The 26,024-nt window shown below is 36.3% G+C and overlaps 1 protein-coding gene across 1 annotated transcript in view; it reads right to left on the bottom strand.

Moving 5' to 3' along the window:
* The window catches only part of LOC129255675 (protein draper-like), a 28,275-nt gene extending 11,019 nt beyond the window's left edge, over window positions 1-17,256 (bottom strand). Inside the window, exons 1-8 of the mRNA XM_054894011.2 lie at window positions 17,177-17,256; window positions 9,893-9,978; window positions 9,333-9,531; window positions 8,467-8,612; window positions 7,232-7,478; window positions 6,290-6,564; window positions 4,979-5,420; window positions 287-345 (exon numbers count right to left, since the gene is read on the bottom strand). Coding sequence (XP_054749986.2) covers window positions 287-345; window positions 4,979-5,420; window positions 6,290-6,564; window positions 7,232-7,478; window positions 8,467-8,612; window positions 9,333-9,531; window positions 9,893-9,978; window positions 17,177-17,256 — 1,534 coding nt within the window. The remainder of the gene's footprint in view (window positions 1-286; window positions 346-4,978; window positions 5,421-6,289; window positions 6,565-7,231; window positions 7,479-8,466; window positions 8,613-9,332; window positions 9,532-9,892; window positions 9,979-17,176) is intronic.
* Window positions 17,257-26,024: the final 8,768 nt, after the last annotated feature.

The following is a 26,024-nucleotide window of genomic DNA, read 5'->3' as shown; positions in this document are numbered from 1 at the left end:
ATGAAACCTTAAGATGCAGCCAAAAATGGGACCGACAGGCGCATATCATGCAACGGAAATATAGAATCCGGACACGAAAGGTCGCTCCTGCTTAGCCCGAAATCGGCAATATGTCTCTTTATAAGAGCTTTCTTTTCGGAGTTAGATATTACTTTTGTATTTGTGATGAATTATTTTGCCAACTCTTTTATGAAATTTTGGATCTTTATGTGGTTAAGGAGAAAAATGACACAGTGAAATTTTGAAATTAAAACTGAAATTTAAAAAACACTGTAAAAATGCTTACCATTGGTGGATTCGACAATCTCATAGACGTTAGTATCTTCCAGTCTCTTCTTGTGTGATCTGGAGAAACAGAATGAGAAACAAGAGAACAGATGACTACAGTCAGTACCAGCAGATTTCTGGTACGACATATCAGGTTCTATAGTTCTCTTGTACGCCATGTTGGTGGCGTCAGTTCCCCGTATGAGATCCAAATGGCCTAGAACCCGCTTCTAACTATCTCCTTACTCCAAAAAACCAACCCTACCAGCACAACGGCTGTTTGATAAGAACTTCTGACTTTAGTTCCTCTTTCTGATACTGATATACTTTCGATCACCAATTGCCATAGGCCTTTATACCCCGGGAGAACAAGGCAGAGCGGAAATGGTCGTTGGCATGGCTACAGCAACTTCCCGCCTTTTTTATTCCACCGGTATAAACTTGAACAGCTGTTTTGGCACCGGTATATGCAATTCATAACTTTCATTAAGTGTATAAAAAGGTATGGGAAAATAAATCACAACAAAGTACTTGAAGTGGTTGCATTTGAATAATCGACAAGAAGGAAAACAGAAAGGGGGAAAAAAAACTCTAAGTTTTATTGAAATTATGTCTTGGCCAGTCCTAGGCAACGCGAGTTTTGAAAGTTTTAATGAGAAACGTTTCTCATCACGACGCAATTAAGAAACAATTAATAACGCAGCGTACGTAGCTCATTCTTTAAAATGAAAATAAATCAAGTATCCTAGAAACGCTCATTGAGACGGTTTCGCTTTGATTTGTTTTGAGTTTCCAAATGAGTTGTCGCATAATGGTTAAATAATATTTGACGAGTTTGTTGCTTTGGTATATATTATAACTTTTGTTTGTTTTTATCAAAGTGATATTAACTGCATCTGGCCACAAAGCTGAATCACGGTCGATATTTAGAGTTCTAAGATTTTATCAAAAGAAGTTATTTGGACACATTCTAAAATAGTAAGTCTAACTTAGTCACGATGATCCATTATTTTGATTTGCTCATAATTCGTCCTTTCCAAATTACGAATAATTATATCGACCCCCTAAATGTAGGACTTTAATTTGTCTCTGTTTTCTTGATCATAAGAGGTGTAACGCTTTCGTATCATTATGGCTTGATTACATCATGCATATGGTATATATATATATATATATTGCTTTTAGGGTACCCCCCCCCCTCATTTCCATTTATGCTCAATTTATATTGTGTTATTTACGAGTTAAGAATGTTCATATGTAAAATTGTACCCGATTTGTATTATTTTGTACTATGTTTGAATGGAAATGAAATGAAGGATTGAATTGAAATTGAAAAATTGAATAGAAGGGTTAAAATATAACAAAATGTACGTCTGATCGGGATGAACGAAATGGTTGATTATTTCATGGATTGCCCTGATGCCAATTTTTAGTTAGTTTTACCATTGTGGTGATATTACTTGCTGAATTCACGTACGTTTAATTTTGTATCATTGATCAAGGAAACATAATAGTGAACGGAAACGGACCGATTCAACAGAAACAATTTTACCGCATGCACGAGGACCGGTCACATGACTATCCAGGTCAACTAAAAAACTTTCGTACGGTTTTGTGAGGAAATAGCAGTATTTAAAAATTTGCCACATCATAATATATAGACAGACCAAAGAACTGCGAGTTCTTTATCCTGTAACTAATTGGAAAATTATTGTTATGTAATCATTAACAGAGGTCTTAAAAGAAAGAGACTTAACGCAGACCAACTGCCAACAGAAGCCTACTTCGTCCGCTAGCGCGCATGTGTGCCACCGTGATGTTGGACCCATTATGGACCCCACCCAATATGCATTATTACAGTCAAGCACGAATTTACGCAGAAATGGAACATGATCATACGCTAGTTGAGATATTCAAAAGGTCCCTTGGGTTTTAAAAAGGTGGACCTGAATCTCCTAAACTCATATATTTGATTTAGTTTATTTGATTGAGAGTCTGATAAAGAACCCCCAATGGAAACATTTGTCATGACTGTTTGCATGTGCAGCGAACCATAATTATAAATATTCCAACATTCTATAAAAAAAAAGATCGGTCTTTTATTGGCATATATTTTGGGGATGAAAATATATAATTTTGTTTTGGTGACTTGCTCTGCTCGCTGCCGAAATAAAACCATTATATTATACAGGTGCGGTGCCCCTCCCCCCACAAAAAAGGTAATCCTACGTGTGTATTTTGTTCGCAAACTATACGAAGGCAAAGATATAGTTAACCTATAATCTAGGCGGAGGCTGCAGTTATTGTCTTTGATGTTATGCTGAACGCAAGCGATACGTCTGATGTGGCAAAGACTACGTATTGGTGGCTGCTTCCACAATTTGTAGTCTTTGCCACATCAGACATATCGCTTGCGTACAGCATAAAATGATAACAGCAAATACAATAACTGCAGCCTCCGCCTAGATTATAGGCTAAGGTATAGTATGGTTTCGGAAAGCAAACAGTTTGTGCAATTTTCGTGATTGAATATACATTATATTATTCTTTTTATTATGTAGTATATATTTTGACGACGAAATTATAGTGTAAAATTTCCCTCCCTCATCTCATATCTATATCATCATGATTTCAAAAGCAAGTGATTGGACCAAACAAAAAGGGATAAAATATGATTACATTCACTTGCAATTATCGTTCACCCATGCATCTTCCTGTCAAGTGATAGGTCCCTCTAATAGAACAGCGCTTGGCGGATCCTAACCAATTATTTGGTTGACTTTTATTACTATTATTTTTTGGTCGGACACATGTCATATTCATAGACAGATTATTATAAGAACATTTTGAAGTTTTGCTCTCAACACACACAAAAAAATCGGAAAAGTTACCTCGCAATTTTCTGCTACTAAATGCAGCCTTCGTCAGCGATGTGACGTAGTGTTCAAAATTTCAAAATTTTCTGATCTTCAACCAACACAGATGAATCTTCATGAACAGATGATTATAGTTTGAATTATAAACAAATTTGTGTCATTCTCCTATAAATTCATTTCTGGAATACCAGTATACCATTAAATGATTTGAATATCTTCTTTACAGAAATGACTGCATATACTTTTTTTTATTAATGATTAAAAAATCTACCAATGAGACTTTTCAGGTATTTATTTACTCATCACAAGCTAAATATGAATATGATTCACATCAGGAAACAAACACAAAAATGCTTAATTTTCTGTGGTTTGACTAATAAACATGATTGTACATAATAGATCAAAAGCACCGAATAATACTGACGGTTATCAAAATATCGTGTTTCCTTGTTGTTTAAAATATTAGGTTTGTTTGTAGCATGGATATGGTTGCAGGATATTAGATTTAATGGAATAGAAAGCGGAAAGAGTGTGAACGCTAAATATGAAATGGAATTTTGAGAAACGTTTGTTGTATTTTTACCAGTGTTTCTTGGTTTTAAAATGAGGCCATTGCCAAAAGCAGTGAATGGTATCGCAAAAAAGGATGAAATTAGTGTGAGATATTGACATTATGCATTGAAATATGAAAATATGAGCTTTTTAGAATTAAAAAATTTCTTTATTTTTCATAATTAATTGTTTGGTTGGATGAATAATGACAAGTTGTTTTGCAGTTTAAAACTCACAAATGTTGTCAACTTCAAATACCGTATCACATAGTTTCAGGCTTAAGTTAATCCATTAATCTCACTGGGGCGGGGGAATAGCCGGCCCGTGCCCCCCCCCCCCCTTTGAGATGCACAATTAAAATTTGTAATGTAAATATGCCGTTATAATACAAGTGTTCCCCCCTTCTCACAGCGAGAACCTTTTTTCAATTTTTTACTGGACGAAATGACCTTAATTTTGAGGTGAAAAACTTTTTTTTGGCTTGTCAAATTTTCATCGGGTAAAATGTACCCCCCCCCCCCATTTTGGAAAATCCTGGATCTGCACCTGATTACTCTATTTTCTTTCTTCGATACTGACGAAATATGATAGCTGTAATAAAATAAACATGTTGGGTCACACTGTTCTGAAGCGTAAAGCGTAATGCATATCCTAACATTTTTGTTTAAATTGTAATCGAAATGTTGTCTCAATTACGCTGAAGTACTTTGGTTCAGTTTACAAGCTAAGTAAATCAGAAGCAAAGGCAATAAATTTGAACACTAGTATTGATATTACATTGATTTTCCGAAGATATTTCAACCAACATCAGGGAGCTTATATGCTTTCCACAGAGCTAATAAAGTTATGATAATTCCCATCTGGCCTTAGGTATGCAGCTGAATCAGTTATTTTTTTTATTTTGAATCCTTGACTATTATAATAATTACTTTTAATTGTGTGTTGTTGACTCTGAATGACCTTGTTAACCATGAAAGAAAAGACTGTAAATCACACTGTCAAAAGCCTTTGAAAACTAAATAATGATTTCTCGATATTATATATGAACTCATAAAAAGAAAGTAAAACTTGTCCTTAATGATACTTCTTTTGTTCTAGAGTCACGCTATGAATTGTATTACGTTGTGCTCAATTCTTTAGGCTATTACATCTGGGATTGAAAAGTAATCAAAAGTAAAAGAGAGGATAAACGAGGAAATTGCCTGCTTGGATTTCGTCCAACAAAAACAAAGGTTAATAAATGAAATACATTTTCTTTCGTATAGTGGTCATTGACTTCTTACCCTTCTACATGAACGGTTGATCCCCGGTGTTGTCGTTTGATGAGGATGGCGATGAGAACGGATGCGACAACGAGCAACAATAGGGAAGATACCGCGATCACGGCCCACAATGTCAGGGTTTCTCCTCTACCAAGCCTCTCCTCTGACGTCGCCGTATTGTCGCCTTGGAGAGCGATCTCGGGCTTCGCCGCCTTGCTCGTGCCCGTGCCGTCGTTTGGATCCGCTGCAGGATACTTGCTCCCGGTCGCTGATACAGAGTGACTGGATGATGAGGAAGATGACCAGGATGATGAGCCTGATGCGGTACCAGTGCCTGTACGTGGTCCGGACGCAGCGGGCGCTGTCCCTGATGATCCTCTGCCTGGGTTAGCCGGGTTAGCTGGATTGGCTGCTGCTGGAGACGATGTCACTGGCAATCTACGTTTAGGCGGTGACGTCACCACTGAAATAGTAAATTATATTGCGGTTACATATTCGACCCACACAATGCCCATAGTTTTGAAACAATAAAACCCAACATTTGTTTTATACAGGAAGTTGAAGCTACAATGCACAAGTAGGAGAGTACATTGGTTAAGTATTGGTCTTTCAAAATATTCACCAACACAATACACATCTTCCCGTCACCAGAAATGGATTGAGTGAATGTATGGCAAACAGACTTGAAATAAAGTACTTGTGAGTGTTTGTTAGAAATAACTCTCGGATATCAAAATAATGAAAGATACGAGCTCAGGCAATAGAAATATAAATTAACACACACGCAAAGTAATTACCCCCTTTTGAAAGATAACTTAAAGAGATGCCCCTTGACTTGTGAAAAGTAACGATTTTCCATTTAGTGCATTTTCACTTATGTATGACTTGACAGATCATCAAAGTTTTACACATAAGTTGGTCAATTGGTATATAAAACATCCCTGAAACATAATTTCCTTTTTTTTCTTAAAGATATAAATTTCTGGTTGTACTGATGTATAGGATCCAATAATTCAAATTCTACTCTGTGTAAGGCTTATCGACCCATTTACACAATGTACACTGATCGTTGATTTTTGGTATTTAACTTAATTAGTTATTGTGGCGTAATTTTCCTGAAACTTGATATAAAATGAAAGCGGATACTGCCCACACTTTCTCAAATCATGTAGCATAATGTCAATAAAAACTCTCTTCTTTGCATGTAATAAAATGTCTAAATGGAATATATATGGCAAATGATGGTAGAAGATTATTTTGTTTACATTATTGAAACCTCATAACATGAAGTTCTATAACTAAATGTAATTTTAACGTCTGTTCATGTTTTACCTGGATTTCTCTGTGTTGTCGTGCCGCCTGATCCGTCGCACACCTCACCTTCGGGACATTCACAGTTCCCGCTGACGTCATTACAGAGAAGTCCCGCGGGACAATTACAGGTCTGCATGCAGTAGGGTCCATATTTCCCGACCGGACACCGTCCCGTGCAGTGGTACATACTGTATGATGATGACACATGGTTCATTAACTCACTATCGGACGAGTCCTCATCGTATTCGGAGTCGGACTCGTCCTCGTCGCTGTCATCGTAACCGCCTGATTGACTTTAGGGGTTATGGTTTATTAGAGATTGAATAATGGTTGGTTTTAGTTGATGTAAGAGATAGCGGTATGGTGGGGGAAAGGAAGTTTGGGATGGGTATGGGATTTATTTGGAGAAAGTTGAGAGCGTAATGGGGCGAGAATTTCAAGCAAAAATAATGTTTTCCTGTTAATTCAATGATGATGTAATCTAATCTCGATAAACATAAGGTTGGGAAAAACATGGTACAAATGAAGAGAATTTGACCAGAAGTGGCTCTGAACACACTCTTAAAGTAGCCGTTGTTTAATAAACTTGTAAATATTTTGAGCTCATTCACGAAGAAACCAAGCTTTCAATAAAAGAAATAGACGAAGGCACTAATGAACTAATTTTCAAGTCTTTTGAGCAGCCCTCACACTACGTTTTTAAAAGCTACTAATGCAATTAAAACTGCTTGATTTTTAACTGATTACAAGCGCCCGTTTTGTGCTTGTGTTCGATTTCTTTACTTTAGTTGTGTTTAAACATAATGCTATCTTTTGTCAATGATTTATAAGCCACATAATATTTATATATACATTTCTGTTACCAAATTTCAACGTTGATGGGCTTATTGTGGAATCAAAGTGCCATTGAAAGATCGGGGGTGAAAATAACAGTAGTTGCGAAGTATGAGCGATACTTACGATGCTGCATAACCTGGACACATACAAAGCCCTGATTCGGGTAGGCACTCGGCCGTGGATGAACATTGACAGGTCTCCTGACAGTTCCGACCATAGGAGCCTTCGGGACAGGTGTTCTCGCAGAATGTCCCGATGAATCCATTACGACATCTACACACCCCACTGGTCCTGCAGGTACCGCCATTCATACACTCTCCACCACAGACATTCAGGAAACCTGCCTGGGTTAAGGTGGCTAGGTACATATCTAAAGTAGATCAAGATGATCGGATAAATACAGATTGATTATGTTATTGTAAGGAATAGGAGCACACGGCGTTTGAAATGGAAATTTTTTTATATTGTGTGGCAGATGAATTGATAAAAATATGGCTGAAAAGAATATTTACTGTGTTCAGCATATTCGTGGTTACGTACAGATCTAATGCAGATTGTGACTTTTATATATATATCATTAGCAACAAATCTTATTTCAGTGGCATTGTTTCAGGTTGTGGGAAATGAGACCTAGTTTGAGAATTATATCGTCTCATGTGGATGACTCATGATTAAAAAAGGTAATAAATGACCATTTGAAACATTACTTCGTTCGTGGCTATACGTACAGATCTACTGTAGATTAGGAGTAGCCATAATAACTGGTTAAACTGAGATCAATACATTTTCTTTAGGAATACAGAGATTATGCATGTTGTGGTTTTTAAAGATGCTTTTTTTTAACGTTTGAAATAAAAAAGAATCCTCGTTTGTTCTTTTATGTTCATAGTTCAGAATACATGGTGGAGAGAACACAATGACAAATTAATTTACTGTCGGTGGTATTGTTACAGGTGGTATATAAGAAGACAAGAGTTTAAAATCGAAAAATTCGTCCTCTGCTCCGGTATGATAGTGAACATCAATATTTTAATGGGTCGAGTTTGGGATACCAGCTACACAAAAGGGGGAAATACACTTCTTAAAAGATTTTCGGAGGTTGTCATTTCCGGAAAAGTGTAAAGCACAAAGAAAAGAGTATTCGATCTTGGATAAATATTGCGATTCTTATGAGCAAATACGGAAACTGAATTTCCTTCCCATATTATTCGGTCTATTACTTAGGATTGTCAAGGCTGAAGGCCTGTTTAGTTGATACGACGTGACCGTTGCCTTGGACTATATTAGAAATCTGTCTGATGCTTGCCCCTTTCAATTCATTTCGATGGGATGTACCTTGATCAGATGTTGTTACTTACTTGCCGGACTTGACACCCGATTTCTTGGAGATCTAGATCTGCAGATGCACTCTCCGGTATCTGCATCACATTGACAACCAGTCTTACAGTTACACCGATGCTGACATGATGTACCCCAGAAGTTCCAACGGCACCGAGATTCACACCTTTATATTTGAATATCAAAGAACAGAAAGAGGATATAAAGATTAATGGGATATTTTTTTGTTTACTGACAATGGAGACAAGAGACGGATAAATGGTGAAGTTTCGTAGTACTTCGTGTCAGAGCTAAAAAGACAAAATGGTTTTGTCACTTGATAAAGCAATCGAGTCCTCTGAAATAAGTAGGGGTAGGCCTAAGGGAGAGATAATGAGAGAAGAAGGAAGAAAAAGATGAAAATAGTGCGAGACACATAAAAGAGAGAATACAGAGAAGGGGTGGTCATTCTTTAGATATATATTAAGATGAATACAGTTCTTGCAACATGTCTTAACCAACATGTGTTTTTGTTATTAGGGGAGCGAACTGTGTGTGGTCTCTCATTGACTGTGTGTTATAAATACATCGTCTTAAAATATACGTTTTCAAATATCTACTAATACTATAGAGAATAAATTGACCTAAATAATATTTTTATATGTAGAGAAACTAAAATGTTTTGAGAGGAAAAGTAATTGTTTTGCTACTTGGTAACATAACTATTGTGGTATAAATGTATCGAGTAGTTGATTGGCAGTTGAGGACTCGAGATGGCGCTATTGGTTCGTTTCTGCTTTAAGATTGAAGGAACACTAACTTAGGTCTTTTATAACAAGGAAGTGAACCACGACGTTTATGATATTATCATTTGATGATCATGGATTTGAATTACAGCATGACCCACCTGTCTCTATCCAAGCATGAACACACCCCTGACATGGGATCGCACTCTGCTCCTCTGCCACACTTGCACCTCCTTGAACACCCCTGTCCGTAGAACCCTGCCGCGCATGGTACCAGACAGCTTGATCCTCTCCAACCTGGTTTGCAAATACACCGAGCGCCATCTTGTGACTTGACCCCTCCATTTCGACAGGGGGACGCTGATGAGAGTGAGAGAACAAGCAAGAGAGAAGTGTAGACAGGAATGTACATAATTGGATTATACACACAAAAAACTGTCCTGGCCGATCATTTCACCCATGCAGTTTTTGTCACTCTTGAATGTCAGGCCAATGGGTCTAAATTAATGGTCTGTAGTGAACATTTTGACCATAATATTTTTTTTCAGGAACACGAAAAGAGTATGAAAACTTATCATTGTGTGGTCTTTTACAATGTTCACCACAACAAGAGTATCATTTTATTTTATGGATGTATCTTCGTTTCCTAAGATCGCTTATTGACTTTAAATTGACCTAAGTGTGATCTTACCCTACATTATGAACCCACCCCTAAACTTACCCAGTCTGCATGGCGCATTTGGATAAAGAAGAGAGCAGCATTCCCAGTACAGTTGCCAATTATTACTCAGGTATACCGTTTCATTCCTATTCAGGGGAGAGAAAAATGAAATATGGCTAGAATTTAAGACATTACCCCTAAAATAACTGATACTGATGTTCTCCATTCTCAAGCAAACGCCATGTATGAACAGTGATGCTATATTTTCAGTTTCAGAAAGATTCAACCTCAGCATGTTTTCTTTCTCCTTGCTCTTCGTACAGTTTATTTCATAACATATAGTTTAGAAAGTAGCAATTGTCATGTATATGCTGTTACTTGGCCAGGTAAATCTCTGCCCTGGTTTAAACTAACAAAATCAAAATTGATTCCAAAAATTGTCCTGTTTTATTCATTTTTTTACCAATTAAATTATTTATAATCAGACAACTTTGAATATCATTATCAACCACAATTAATTATTTTCTTAAATAGATGTGTAACTTATAGCTTTATAATCAAACTATTTAGTTTATCTTACAAAAAACCCTCTTTTACAGAATCTCAATTGACGTGCAATTTGCTTTTTTCAATAGAGTTAGATAAACATTGTGAATCTATTTTCTTAAATAGATGTGTAATAGCTTCATGGTCAAACTATTCAGTTTATCTTACAAAAAACCCTCTTTTACAGAATCTCAATTGACGTGCAATTAGCTTTTATTCAATAGAGTTAGATAAACATTGTGAATCAATATGGTCTCGAACGTATGTATTTGAATGACGAATATTAAATGAAAATGTATCACTTGAATGTTAAAAGTGTAAAATAAACAACTCGATCTTCCGATGATCTTGCTTTTCATACGAGTTCAAGGATCAGCATGATCATCAAGGACTTATTTTGTTCATATTTTGTCGAATCACACGCTTGATCTTGCTAACATGTCAGTGTTTATATAATGTTGTTTGTAATAAGTTCATCAGATCATTATAGCTCAGATTGATCACGACTCTTCATCTATTCCAGAATGAAATTGCGTTTTTCACCATTATAATTTATAAATGCCAATCGTCGATGTATTATTAGAATGAAGGACCTCGCACTCACAAAATACCATCGGAATAAAAATAGATCTTCGTTTTCACCATGGCTATCAGTTAACAGACAGCCGATCCTTTAATTGATCGCCTGTAATTACATGCCCTACACGCCGTATAAGCCCCGTCTTAATAAACCCTCTCCATTTCTGTCAAATCACCGTTACCAGTGAAGTCTAGACGTAGACTCCAAGAATAAACCACACAGGTGTGTATAAATCCTTATCTTAACCTACCCCACGCAGCCAAAACCAATTGAGTGGGAGTCCAATAAACCAGTCGGAAATCAAAGCTGCCAAAATCGTCACATCTTCGTTAATGCTATTTAACAAGTTACTTTTGTCCGATTGATATATCCGTTGTTTTCTTTGCATAGATAAATGTAAAAATACCATAGAATTAGTCTTACTATTGTTTCCCTAATAATGACGATTCATTTACGATATGATACACACGGCTTTCTTCTTCTATTTTGGGGTTTTTTGGTGTTAAATAATCGATGCTGACGATCGCCCCGGGATAGCTTTCTCGTTAAACTTCAGTCACGGTATTCTGCTCTTCACATATTGATTTGAACAGGGAATTTTTCATGATTTCAGTCTGTTCTGTCAGCATGTAAAAAAAAACCTATTTAAGATTTCTCGTATGCACTGTTCCTTGAATTCTGAGAGCTCAATTGCAGTCATCGAAACACTCAAATGCGAGTGTGCTTTTCATATCTAGTCCCTGAACTCTGGACAAAATTAAATCAATCCAGTCAGTCAAAATTGTAAATGCATTACAATGTATTTTACCAATCTTTAGGTAGATTATTATTTGTTTATTGCATAATTGGCATAAAATTCAATGACATAGTTGCAAGGGAAATCTTGCGTTTTATGAGAAAAGATACAATGTAGAATGAAAATGAATATAACTTCGCACGAAATTTGAAAGAAAGGGGTGACTATTTCTGTTTATTTATTTAATAAATTTTATCCTACACCATTTACTGCTGCATACTTAATCGAATAGAAGCAGCTCGACGCCTGAAATTTTCCAAAGCTATAATATGCAATTACTCTAAGGAATCGAACTTCGTCATAACGCATTAATCCAATATAGGACTGCATGCAATAGGGAAATGAGACAATTCTGTAGTTGATATGTTGCTAATTATCTTAGTTTGGGCAACTGGTTTCATGGTATTCCTCAAAGTTTGAGGAATAAACTTTTTCATTTGATTTTCTTCTTCCAGTCACATTAATCCTACTATCATCACTAGCAACCAGGCATGTAACAGGCTTGCGGAAGATCCTCATCATGACTTAGGTGAGATCAAGGGTGTTAAGTGCCTAGCATAAGGGGGGGGGGTCGCCAGTATGGGGAAATGGTGGAAAGGAGAAACGTAAATACATGGACGGTAAACTTGCTTCATTGTTTTATTTCGTCCGACAGTCAACTTACACATTAAATCACACTTAGAGTCTACCATAAATCTAAAATAGAGGTTCTTCTAATCCTCACAATATTCTGTACCCCAAAACGAAAAAAAAAAAAAAAACATAATAGCCCTGACCATAATTGGGACAGGAGCAACTGTTGCAGGAGCGAATGTTGGCTCACCGTTAAAACCATCTACTGATGTTACCGCCCCTTCTCTTTCTATTTCTTGAGGAACATCCCCCCTTCGCCCGCTTCCACTACATATTCTTCCATAATGCATGACTTGTAGGATTCTGCATACGTCTTGTCAGCGAGGCGAATGACCCTTTCCAAGATGTAAAAGTTATCGGTGGTGTGGTTGTGAAGACGCAAAGAAACTGAAAACAACCACACTTAATATTTCCGACTTCAACACATGGCTTAACGACATACACCAGGATCTTTCTGACCCGTCCCTAGACTTGGTAGATTTATAGGAGGATTGAATTCATTTTTTCACATGTTTATGCTTAAAGAGGAAATGAAGAATCGAGAGCGTACGATGATAATGTGGGTATACAGATGATATCTTTGATGGGTAAGGAGATGGTGTCATTTAAAAGAGAGCGAGATTTATCGTCACTTTAAGGAAAATTCCATTTATTGCTTAATCATGTACATCGTCAATGACAATCACAATTTTAACATACAAGAATATAAGGACGAGGTTTAATATGACTAAAAGGCGATACGAAAAAATCGGTTCAATATTACCACGGCCACATGAACAATAAGAATACAAGTTTCAATATTACATTGCAGTTACATCTTAGCTTTAGTAGCTGTAACGGACGTAAAAAATCTTTAGTCTTCCTCGGTGAAGAACACATCACACATAATACGCGAGATTCAGAGGACATTTTCCCTGATATACTATACATATACAGGTACATATAGTACTTCACAATAATTATGGCTAACGAAAAACAATTTTTTAAAATATTTTTTTATTACTTGATAAAATTCTAAGTGAGAAAAGAGAACAAAAGTGAAAAAGACACAAGACAAACGTCCCCCAACCCCGAAAATCATAAAATTTAAGAGAAATATTATAGGGTTAGGTACGAATCTCGTCGTTCATAGTGGGTCACCCTAGCACGGCTTTAAAGTCATGTCATGGAGTCAGCATGTTTTCAGTACTACCAGTATGACCAGGTGCACACCAGAGTAATATTTGACACGCTTAAACATAATCAACATGGAAATTACAGGGATTGCTGTTGCACATCATCAATTTACTATCAATTTGGTTGACATGATTTCAAAATTATTATGCCACACATAGTCGACACGAGGAAATTGGATAATAGAGCCCAGCATTTCCGGGGGATTTATAATTTATATTTGGGTTAAAATCTAATTATGCATATTTTTAGAATTTCACATGTCCTATTTGCTGATGTTTTCAATCAGGGATTACGAATATTTGTATTACAAAAGATTTCGTCTGATCATGGGCATGTATGGTGCTTTTTTCATATACGATATCGGTCGAAATTTAGCAGATTTGAATAATTGGTTTGAAAATTATTCAGTAAGAATGAGGAAAATTAATTCAGTAATAAGTTTTAACTTCTTGACAACGACGGGACCCCATGCATTCAAATATAATAATAATAAACATGGGTAATGTTTATCAAAATTATGATGGTGGTGGAGGTGTTGATGTTGTTGTTGATGATGATGATGATGATTATGATGGTGGAGGCGATGATGGTGGTAGTGATGAAAGATATTGGAGAGCTTTAGAAGACATTGCATCGCAATGTGTTCTCGATGACTATCGTCCACTTTTATTTACCGTCTTGGTTCAGAAGTTCCCTAAGAATACATTGGTGGCGATGTTGATAACTAACGCTGATCTTAATGTTGAGTACAATACTAATCATAAACATATATTTCAATTTGAAATCAATTTGCTAATTCGAATGAAGAGTTAATATCTATTTTACGAACTTATTATAATTTTCATGTTATTCTCATCCTCTCTCATCCTCGCTAAGCGACTGTGACCAATAAACGCAGGTTTAAACCCCTTTCCATCGAGGAATATGTGATAATATTATTTTGTTGTAATTATATGGGTGCTATCATGATAGAGAATCAACTGTATTATGACACCATCAGGATATCCTACTAGGTACCGAAGTCCATCAGCTCAGAATAGGAAATTTCTACAAATCTTGACAATTTGCTTTAAAAACAACAGCGGATGAATGTTAATTCTTGAGCTATCTGTGCCAAAATCAAATGCGTTTCTAGTGTTTATAAGTCCTGAGAAACGGTATGGCTGGAAAAAACGAGGGGAAAATGAAGGTTTCATGCCCCGAGCTGATAAAGATAAAATGAAAGAAGGTTCCATACAATGGGTAGTAACAATATTTCAGGTATCATGACGGAAGAGAATGATCCTTTAAAGTGTTCTTTAGGATATTGATATGAACGTTTAGGTATTGATGACGGAAGTGAAACATATAGAGCGACTTATATGAACTTCAAACAACAATGCTGATAGAAATGACCGGACTCCATGAGGGAGATGGTATTCATTATCACTGCTTTTTAAAGCATTCGGCCTTTTGTTTGCCTTTCCTATACACATTGTAAACAAATTTCGGAGTCAAGAACTACACCAGTCAGTGTTCTGAAAGAACCACGTCCTCAGGTGATTATAATACACCATGGTATTTTAGTATAACACCGAATGGTGTTTGAATAACACACAAAGAACACCAATGGATATTGAACCAACACCATTGATTGAAAACTGGTGTAGAATGTTTGCTGTGGTCCTCTGGGAACTGGCGGTGAAAATTAGATAAATCATAATCTATTGTATCATTCAAATAGGATATTTTCCCTTTGACGGTGACGAGGCCTTAAGACAAATAGAATAGGAAAATATCGAGAATGATGAGGCAAAATGAATGTTTTAAGAAGGGGAAGTTCATGTTTTTCATGAGGTCTATCGCCTCAATCACGAGTTTCACTTAGGAAATAGGAAGTCCACTCTGTACCATTATCGTTTGAAACTTTGAATGAGATACATTATAGGGAGTGTAATTATGATGTAAGTGTGTATTTACAGAATTTATTCCAAAACACATAAAACATGGTTTATTGAAAGTTCATGGAGGGAGGGATTGTCTCAAACAAAATAAATATTCATTATTGATACTCCTGTGCTATTTAATAATTATTGCTTTATATGCCTAAGTTATTTATCCGAACTTCTTTGAGAGCTTTCCTGATGAAATATGAGACACATCACTAATTAATAAAATTTCAAACAATTTGTCTATAGTTAGAACAAGATAAAGAAGATTTAGAGTATACTTATGGGATTTTGTTTACAATGCACCACTCCCTAAGATATGAATGCGTCATCTTCTTCATTATTAACAGAAAGAAAACTTATCTGCAGCCTTATAAGACCAACCCCATTTGCCTGGAGAAACGATACAGTTCAGATATACACACCTTATATTAGATACTTCAGGCCATTTCATCTTGGTTTAAATAGAGAGACTTTTCTCCTTTTAAAAAATATATTGTATCGGATAATGAAGCGAAATAAAGCAGCTCCTCATTTTAATAAACGCATTTCAACGAATCACCTGAAATCTTTCGAAAAATAATAACATTAAAACAAAAGCAGCAGTAAATACTATCGCCCTGTTTGAAAGATTGAGATAACCCTATTGTTTGAAGGAGAGGGACAATGGGCTAAAATCTGGGTCAAGCAAACTTGTGGCATGTATGTCAAAGTAGGGGCAATCTGATAGGGTCTAAACCCTTCACCTAACCCGTGTTTGACTTCCTACAGACAATGATGGTCGAATTGAGCCAATATCCGATTGATTTTATTCAAACAAACACTCATGGAGGCAGATCAAGTTTCGTCTGATAATGGACATCAACAGTGAACTTGGAAATACCCCATGACTGCCAGCCCCCATGAGAATTCACCGTACCCCCTTCACCCCATATCAGAAGGGGTGATAGAAGGGGATCCATAGTAAATTTTGTACAATAAAAACGAGACCAAAAAAGGGGGATTCAGATCGCTCCGATAAATAACATGTGTGGCTGTCAATCTGACCAATTTACTAGTTTATTAGACTTTGATAAAACAATTATGGATTTAATTATTCAATAATTAGCATGACAGATGGATTATTGAATAATTAGTGAACACATATGCATTTCATCAGATGTCAAGTAAGTAATCACGAATCCTAGCCAGTTTGACGAAGAGTGTTCTGACATTGGGGTTAAACATATCTTTTTAAAAACTATCTATTTATGTGTATTTATATCCACTGGTAATTGATTTGGAGTATATTCCTTTACAAGTAATTCACGCACAATTTCTCCTAATATCCTCATCGGTGTTACCATTGCCCATTGGGTTACAAATGAATGAATGAATGAATGAATGAATAAATAAATGAATTAATTAATTAATGATTGAATGAAGGAATGATAATAAATGAATGAATAAATAAATAAATAGATAATACTCTTATCTATAACAGGTTTAACATGTTAAATTCTGGAATAAGAATTTTGTTTTGCGATTGAGCAATGCTTTAAATATAGAAACATCTAATAAAAGAATGAACACCTTGACAATATTATCAGTGCTCTTCGGGTCAAATTTATGGCCTAGAAATACATCTCACAACTACACATGAGCTTTCATGAACAAATCAAGGCCAATTATTGGTTTTGGTATACTGTTCGTTCTCGAAAATCCTGGAGTGTGTCCCAGGACTCAGGATACTGTCCTGGGAAACGTCTGCTCCAGATGACGACATTCTACACACGCATGGGTATTCGTCAATGACAATGTGTTGTGTTTTCATCAATACAATATACTTTGATAGGGAGTATAAATACTGTGAATTTTAATAACAGCTAGACACTCCGAAATGACATGCCCGAGACCATAAATAGACTAAATTTTGATGCACGGCTATTTAAAGCAAAATATTTTTACTTCCTTTAGGTATCAGGACTTAATGACGTAATAAATCTGTGTAAAACAAAGACAGCTTTTCACGTATAACAAGTAAAATAGAGTGACAAAAATCCCATCAATCAAAAAAAGTGAACAAAACCCATTAAAAGTTAGATATGAAAATCAGACAAATCTGAAGATTCGTTTTTCCATAATAACTTAAACCTAAACATGCGAAATCAGATATTCCTGTGCTTTTAGGATTATTCTTATATCTTCTCCTCGAATCAAAGATTTGCACATGCAAGGAAAACCAAGAAAATCTGCACAATATCAACTTGGATGATGCAAAGGAAATGAGCAAAAAACATGAAAGATTAAAACCCAGAACATTTTGGAGCGGAAATTCAATTAAAGTTTCCTGCATAGTCTCATAGTCGAAGAAAGACGTTCCAACGAACATTTTAAAATAACGAACAGGAAAAAGCATAAAACAAAGTACCTTTGAAACCCAATACCACTGTTCCAGACAAACGGTTATGAACGGCGTTCATGACAGTCAAACAAGAAGAATAAAAAGTGTTAAGAAAGGTATTCTCCATTTGAAATTGCAATGATCAATAAAGAACACAAAATAATTTACATTAATTCACATGGTCTTATTTCTGCCCTAAACACTTACCTTACAATTTGAATGTTTTTTCTTGTCTATAATCAATGTTTCGATTATGACGTTTGGATAGAATATTCTTCATGTCATTAAGTATTCTTGATTATAAATCATACTGCCACTTCTGAACTACAGTCATTAGGTTTTAGGTAATCATTCTAAATAGGACCATTTTGCGTAAAAGCAGAACAGACAGTTTATGTCCTCGATCTAATATTCGGCAAAAATCTACCCCATCTCTTTCTTTAATACCCCTGTCTCTTCGTTCCCAGTCTTTTCAATCGATTTGTAGATATTTTTTTGTTCTTAACGAGTGAAATAACAGTAAGTTATTGTCTATTTCCAGTAACTTGATGACGTACCATCTCTCTCTCCTTTATTCTCTCATAATTCATAAACTTTCACGGTTGTTTAAATTAGGACTTTCCGAGTTTAAAAGTTCAGGGTAATCTCAGATTCATGTTCATAAAAAATCATTCTCTACTTCCTTGGAGTAGACCCGACATGAGAGTGTTTAAAGAATAGCTTATATAGAAAGCAATAGATACAGAATAACTGATGATGACTGTGATTTTATGCGACGCTTCGAGGTAAATTAAAAACAATGATGTTTCTTTTAATTCAATAAACGTATTAGTGTCTTTTTGCCGTGGATCGCAAGGAAGATGGTGTCACGGTTGTACAGAGACAACTCACTGAAAACAATTGCGTTAAAGCGTAAACAGTGTTCACAGAGGACACCCAGCATTTTACACCCGTTACCTTTTTAACCCAAAATTGAGTCAAACTTTTTAAAGAACATAGGAAAGTATAGCATTTTGGGTGAATTCCAACAATCAACAGTCAATAGTTATAACAAAAAGGCAAAATCTCTCAGAAATGGGAATGGCTCGGGATAAACATCAGACAAATTATTCAATTCAATATGACATGTAAACCTTTATTACAGTCAGTAAAGAGACTTTACCACTTCTCATTACCATGGTAACAGGGGATGTAGTGCCTCCCACATACTTCATCCACCAAGAGGTGAATGTTGCAGGCCTCGGATGTGAATCATGTTTACCGGTGAGGCTATAATTCTAAATCAGTCAGCGATTTACAATGGGCTCGTGATCAAAACCTTGACAGAGCTGTCTTTCTCTCAATTGTTAAGTTCTAGAGTTATTGTATGACTCTACTTCTTGTATTGGGTGAAGCACGTTTCATATCAGACGATCCTCGTGCAAGTGCATCAATCAAAATCATGTGAGGCAGTATGGACATGATTCGCGGCGATCTCCTGAGAGTTTTCGTCACGACATTGGAGGGGGGTGATAACACTAACCCATAGGGTAATGCACATAATTCCAGGGTCCGACACCCCCACCCTATTTCAAATGGCATTGCTCGCAAAAGTTATGCATTTCATGATGTAATGTATTGATGTCAAAGACATTTATGAATCGTTTTCCAAACTGTATCTCAACGAGAATAGCTATTTATTTTCATTTTTAGGACACATAAGTTGTATAAACGAATGGACGCCATCAAAGACATAACATTACACGTACACGTAGACAACTTGTATACATCATTGCAATTTCGAAAACAATGCACAAGCATGACATAGAATAGAGAAGTGGGATTTTTTTTATTTTTTTTTGCAGCTGTCAAATTAATACCCTTTTATTTGGAAATTGCGATTGATGGCTTGAAAGCACGAAATGTTATCTATTTAACCCATAGCCTACTTAACCTGGTATGACTCTAGACAAGCCCTATGCCAATCAGAGTTTGACTGTGAGTGGGGTAATAGCGATGGCTTCTTTCTGTATGTGTACATTTTCTCAAAAAAGGACGGATATACACAGGGTCTGTGGTTGAATATGACGGGGGCGTACCGGCCGAGGGAGCGCCGAAGGAAATGATGTTTGGCTGTTTTCAGTTTGGAGGCATTTGGGCGAGAGAGCAAAAGTGAAGAATGCCAAGTTCAAGATGCTAAATTCAGCTCATTTAAACTGTTAGTGGTTTTTCAACTCTCGAACTTCCTCAACTCTTAACCTTTCGCTCCAAAAGTTGGATACAAGTTTGACTTGGGTGGTCATCAAGATAATCAATTTCACTCTCCTGAACATAATGACGGCAACGACGACGATAACGATTGTGGCGGTGGTGGTGGTGGTGGTATTGTATTCGTTGTGATTGATCATGATGATAATGATAATGATGTTGATGGTTATGTTAATGATGATGTTGTAGATGATAACAATGATGATGAGGACGATGATGAAGATGATAATGATGATGAAACCTATCACTAATCACAGATTGATAACAACTCATGTGACTGGCGTTATTGATTGTTATTAAATTGAATGAATCGTGCTAGCAACTTTAAATACAATTGGCCACATAAGAGATGTACAACCGATTGTATGACGAAGCCTGGATAAATGGCGATCTTCGAGAAAGAGTGCAAAGAGAGGGTGGGATGGGGGTGGGGTACAAGAAAAGAGGGGTGCATGTGTGTCGGAAGAGGGTATCATTGACTCATCCTTCTACACTTTGATTTAGTCGAGACAGAGACAGAGAAAAGCTCATCGACAATTCAAATAATTATCAAGAGAGGGGGCCTCTTCTTGGGAGACACATTTCGATTGAACGAAACTCTGATCAGACTGTCTATATATATATACTGCTTATTTGTGAGGCCTAATATTCAGTGAGCAGCTGACAACATTTTATCAGCCAAACGTCGGCATATTAAGTTCCATAAAATGATATCTAAAGATGATATTAATACCTTTATCGATTTCTAAGGACATTCATAACCTGAAAAGATTTTGTCCTCTCCTATATTAATTAACAAAAGCCGCATTTATAATAAATCTATATTGTTGCAGCTCCCCAAAGGACAACAATGTGAATAGCGATGAGGCTACTCTTAGCAAAGAAAATACATCTTAGTAAGTCATCAATAGCATGAATAATATCACAATAATATTGCAAACTAATTTATGTCCTCAGTTTGAACAAACACCCATCCAAATAAAGAGAAAAATAAAAACTAATTTTCCGAAACGTGTTCACAGCTTATGAATAATATTAAAGCAAAGACTGGCCTCGGGGCGATACGACATATATCGCCCAAACTAGATTTATATCGCCCGAGTCGTAGACAACCCCCTCACCTTTTTGTTCATGCTCACATATCCATTCCTTTGCCTCGTCCATCTGTAATGTTAATATTTATGTTCTATATATTCTGCAATAACTTTTCAATGTAGATTATGGCCAAATTTGGTGATACTTTTTTTCACACGTTTAAAAATCTCTACATAGGCCTTTGTTTTATCACTCCATATTTTGTAGTCGTGATAATTATTTTACGGGCGTATATGCTGTATATATCTCCCAGTTGACAAAAGTGGCGACTCTCTGCGCAAAGACTATGCAATAAAACACCTAAACATGAAAATATGAAGATGTTATTAATATGTATTTGAGATTCATCATCGCAGAGCGATGAAAATCAGAATATCATGCTCTGTCACAACGCACTGGCACACCATTGATCAGGGTTTTTTTCTATGAACTCGATGCATGCGATGTGAAACTACCTGATGACAGAGAATAGAATGTGTCATACGAGTTTGATGGAGGGTTGTCAGCATCGTAAACCTCTGAGGATAAGATATTACCAGGTAATCCATTCTAACCAAACATCATAAGCACCAATCATGATTGGGCATAAACATGATCAAGGAATAAACCTTTTAGAGGGGGGGGGGGATGTAAAGAGAGGGAGTGCCCTTGGATGATTGGGATAGTCTATCCCAATCAGTTGCCCGTACCTGAAGTGGGCCTAGTTATGACCTCATAAGGACAACGTTTATCTACTGGGTAATACGATACGAGATGTATCTGGGCGATGTTATTAGTCAGACTATACTGCTGAATCACCATTTAATGAAAGCTCGGGGACGGCAAGATAGATGTAAACGGACCCGCGAGGATGACATCGAAGGGAGAATGAAACGAAAATCGATGATCATCAAAGCTGCGTTTCTATCAAATAAGAAGAAAGACATCCACATTCAAAATGAAGTAGAATCAATGATATTAGTCATGGGGCACAATTGTATCTGAACAAAGAATCGGTGAATACTCACAAAGAAAAGTTTAAATTTAATTACTTCCAAACCTTCTTTCCGAAAGCACCTTATATTGTTCGTTTAACATAGATGACTAATCGCTAGTTCATAAAACAAGGCGAATAGCGCTGGTGTGGGTTGTTTGGAGGTTGAATAAAACTAGGGCTGGTGAAAACCTATCCGATTTGCTAAGATTTGCTAGGTTTAGAGACTCATAAATCAAAACCATATCTCCTTTTCCTTCTTCACCTACTAGTTTTACTTTATCAACTTATGGAGCTCACTAATGGAGCTCTAAACCAGTAAAGTCAAAATTTTTATTGAGACTCACTCATCGAGAGGGTGGGGCTATTAGCTCAACGTCGCCATTTTGATATCTAAATCTGACGGTCTCATTGAACCATTTTTCTATCTCTATCCATCTTGAACTGTCCTTCTTTTCCCTTCTTTTCTCCTTTCACGCTATCATTCCATCCCTCTTTCTCCCCTTTGTCTTTTTTCTTTCTCATAATTGTTTTACCTTCGTTCTTACTTCCCCACCTTTGACTCTGTTAACGTCCCTGGACAGGCACAATCGGCGGGAGAAATCCCCTGTCGGAAAAGGAAAGAGAAAGCGAAGGAAGAAAGGGTAAAGCTCTCCTCAGCTTCACCCCTTCCCCCTCTTACCCTCTTGAGGGTCGTCGGGGCTGCCCCGGTTAAGATGAGCTCATAATCGAATTCATGTTCACAGATCGAGATGATAGAAGAATGAGAGAAGAGGGCCGGGGGGGGGGGGGCTGAATGAAATCATTACAATATTAATTCAAAGGTCACTTACATGTAAATGGCTTTAGAGAGCTGTCAGATATCAGTCACATCCCATTATTAGGACCGTGATCGTGTTGGGATGGTTTATGCATGTATAGCAAAGGCTTCAATCGAGAGTATGAAAGACGGATATTCAATTGATAAATCCTGATCAACGATGTCAACAAGATTGAAAGTGATATCATCAAGTTACCTTGCTCACTTCTTTCCAGACTTTTGTTATGTCAAACAGAAAAGACAATCATCGCCCCCTCTCCTTTCCCAATGTGAACATTATACTGTTTTTCACACAGAGCAAGGGTAAAGGAGACATTGGAATTATTTTGAAAAAGAGGTTCCCGCTAACCCTGCAACATACCCATGATACCCGAATATCTATATCCTAAGACATCCCCTTGTGGAACCCACGAAAGACATGCGAGGGCTATCATTCTCAATGTAATTCTCGGAAAAAAAACTTACCCCCCCCAAAAAAAAAAAAAGATAGACGAAGTATCAGTCTATATCAGTCTATATCAGTCTATGCAACCTGAAGGTTCCATCATAATACAATTGGAGATACAACTTTCTTTTACAAAAAAAGTAGTAGTACCCAAAGCTATGCTATATACATAATTTGACTGTAATTTATATATTTCTAATCTAGCTAAACTTGTATCTTATCTCACCTTCTCCAATACTAGTAACCCTTTCTTAGAAAACCGATTTGGACAGCTGCCATCTGCACAATGCAAAAATTGCATAAAACGTTTGAAATTTTAAGTTAAACTTATCAATGTTAGGTCAAAAACCTGTTGCTGTCGTCATCCTTACTAAAGACTAATAATCAGAATTGGCAAGTCGGACTGGCCCATTGTTATTTGCTAATGAAATTATCTTCACAGCTAATGAAATATTTTACAGCCATCATTATGAGGCATATATATATTTTGCAAGCTGAGCTCCCATCACACAAAATTGTACAGATTTCTGTGAGTAATTGTTTATGTCAGATGTTTATATCAACTGTTATCAGAAAACAACGTCACAGGCGGCTATATAAAAGTATCATCAAAGCTATACATCAGAGGTATTACGGTTTAGGTGTTGTATCATATTCTGGATTAGTTGGTGGCGACCTGGCGACCAGATTTCCGCAATTCTTTGTGAATTTACAGGATAATATTTACAGATAAATCAAACACCCAGAAAAAACATTATCCCCAACTTTTTTACCTTTCATGAATAAAAATGATTCTATCACAAAATCATGTATTCATGACAATTGCTAAGATTTTAATCATCATTTTTACATGGATTGATTCAAAGCATTATTTTACGTTTTTGACGGAAAATGTGAATATTTATATAAACTGCATACAATTAGAAAAACGATAATTATTTTACGACGATGTTTATTGTCTGGTCAATGTATATTTAGGAGTTTGTTTTCGTCCCTTTCAATGTATTGCAGCAGAACAGGAAAGAACCGAGGACTGCATTTGCATATTAATGAGTCAGAAAGAAGAGGATCTAGTATATTTGAATTCCAGTTCATCGTGATTTAGCCGTGAACCAGAATAGCCTGGTGGTTAAGTCGCTGCCCGGCAAGCAGTAGATGGCAGGTTCGAGTTCCAATTTTTTCTGACTTGTGACTTTCATTACAGATCGAGCATGCGATCTTAAACACATAGGAGTAATGCCGAAAATGTGTTTACAAATTACAATTTCCTCCTATTAAAGCCTCTTTATTTACTAACAAAACATTGATTATTCAAAAAAATCGTATTTCTAATTAACGATGCTACAGTCACTTGTGTTATACAAAAATAACCCTGAAATTGTTCTGTAGGCTTATGAATCAACCAATCAATCACTACAAAATTAAACACCGAGACGCGGGAAAATGGAAAAGCAATCCTGTGTCTTTTTTTTCAAATTGTTGTAAATTGTCATGGAGCATGCAAACTTTCTATGTCATTTTCTTAATTCTAATAAAAGAGGAAGCTATTGTCAACAGGGGGATATGAGAGGATTTACGCACTTGCGAAACAAAATTGACCGAATATGAACCAATAACTGATGTGATGAGATTAAAAGGTTACAAGAACTTGGCTTCAAACGTATAGGTGCATATAGAGAGACTTTGAAAATATGCCAAAAGTGGTGCTAAAGTTGTTTCCGAATTAATGAACAATTTTGGGGGATTTCATTTGTATCGGACTTACTGATGATTATCAACAAACTCTATTGAAAATGTGAATAATCTTCCCAAATCTCACATTCTGCACATTTTCATGAGATTCTGAAAATAGATAGGAAGGGTATAGGTGTGATTCGCAGGGGGGGGGGGGAACAAATGGATATTGAATTTAAAGATAGCGGTGGCTAATTCAATGTAAATGCATGACAATTGTGTATTAAAGAAGGACAACATCTAGTTTATTTAAATAAAAATACACAAATGAACTGATTGTAAGAAGAAAGAGGGAAGGAAAGACAAAAATATGATTTAGAGAAAAGGAAGAATGGAGAATACATACAAAACCTAAATAAAGACAGAATCAAAGAAATAAAGGAAGACATGTAAAACAGAAAGCGTATGTAATCATTAAAATGAAAGATAACGAAGGAAGTAATTTTGATATATGATATATGCAGAAAGAGAGGGCTGTAGAGAGGGTGTATGTGCGTGCAAGAGAGAGTGAGAAATAGAAAGAGAGAAATTGGGGGTTACTCGATTCAAAGAGTTGACACACAGTTGAGACATCTCCCTCTGTATGGTCCTGTATGTCACTTATTTCCGCATCAAATTTTGAGAAATTAAGTAATTATCTTGCTATTGAAATTTAACAAAGACAGGCAGGTGATAAAAAAAATATCCTTCAAGTGATCACGTTGATGCCACGAACATCATCAGCTTGAGTTGTGAATTTGTCTATACTTACATCGCTGTATGCAGGATTTTTTTTTCTAGCGGGGGGGGGGGCAAAATAAGTAAAAATAATGTCAAATATTGTATTAATCGAGGGA

This window comes from Lytechinus pictus, chromosome 3, assembly GCF_037042905.1.
Source record: "Lytechinus pictus isolate F3 Inbred chromosome 3, Lp3.0, whole genome shotgun sequence".
In the NCBI taxonomy this organism is placed as follows: Eukaryota; Metazoa; Echinodermata; class Echinoidea; order Temnopleuroida; family Toxopneustidae; genus Lytechinus; species Lytechinus pictus.
The sequence above is the reverse complement of the archived record's forward strand: the minus strand, read 5'-3'. Positions and strand labels throughout refer to the sequence as shown.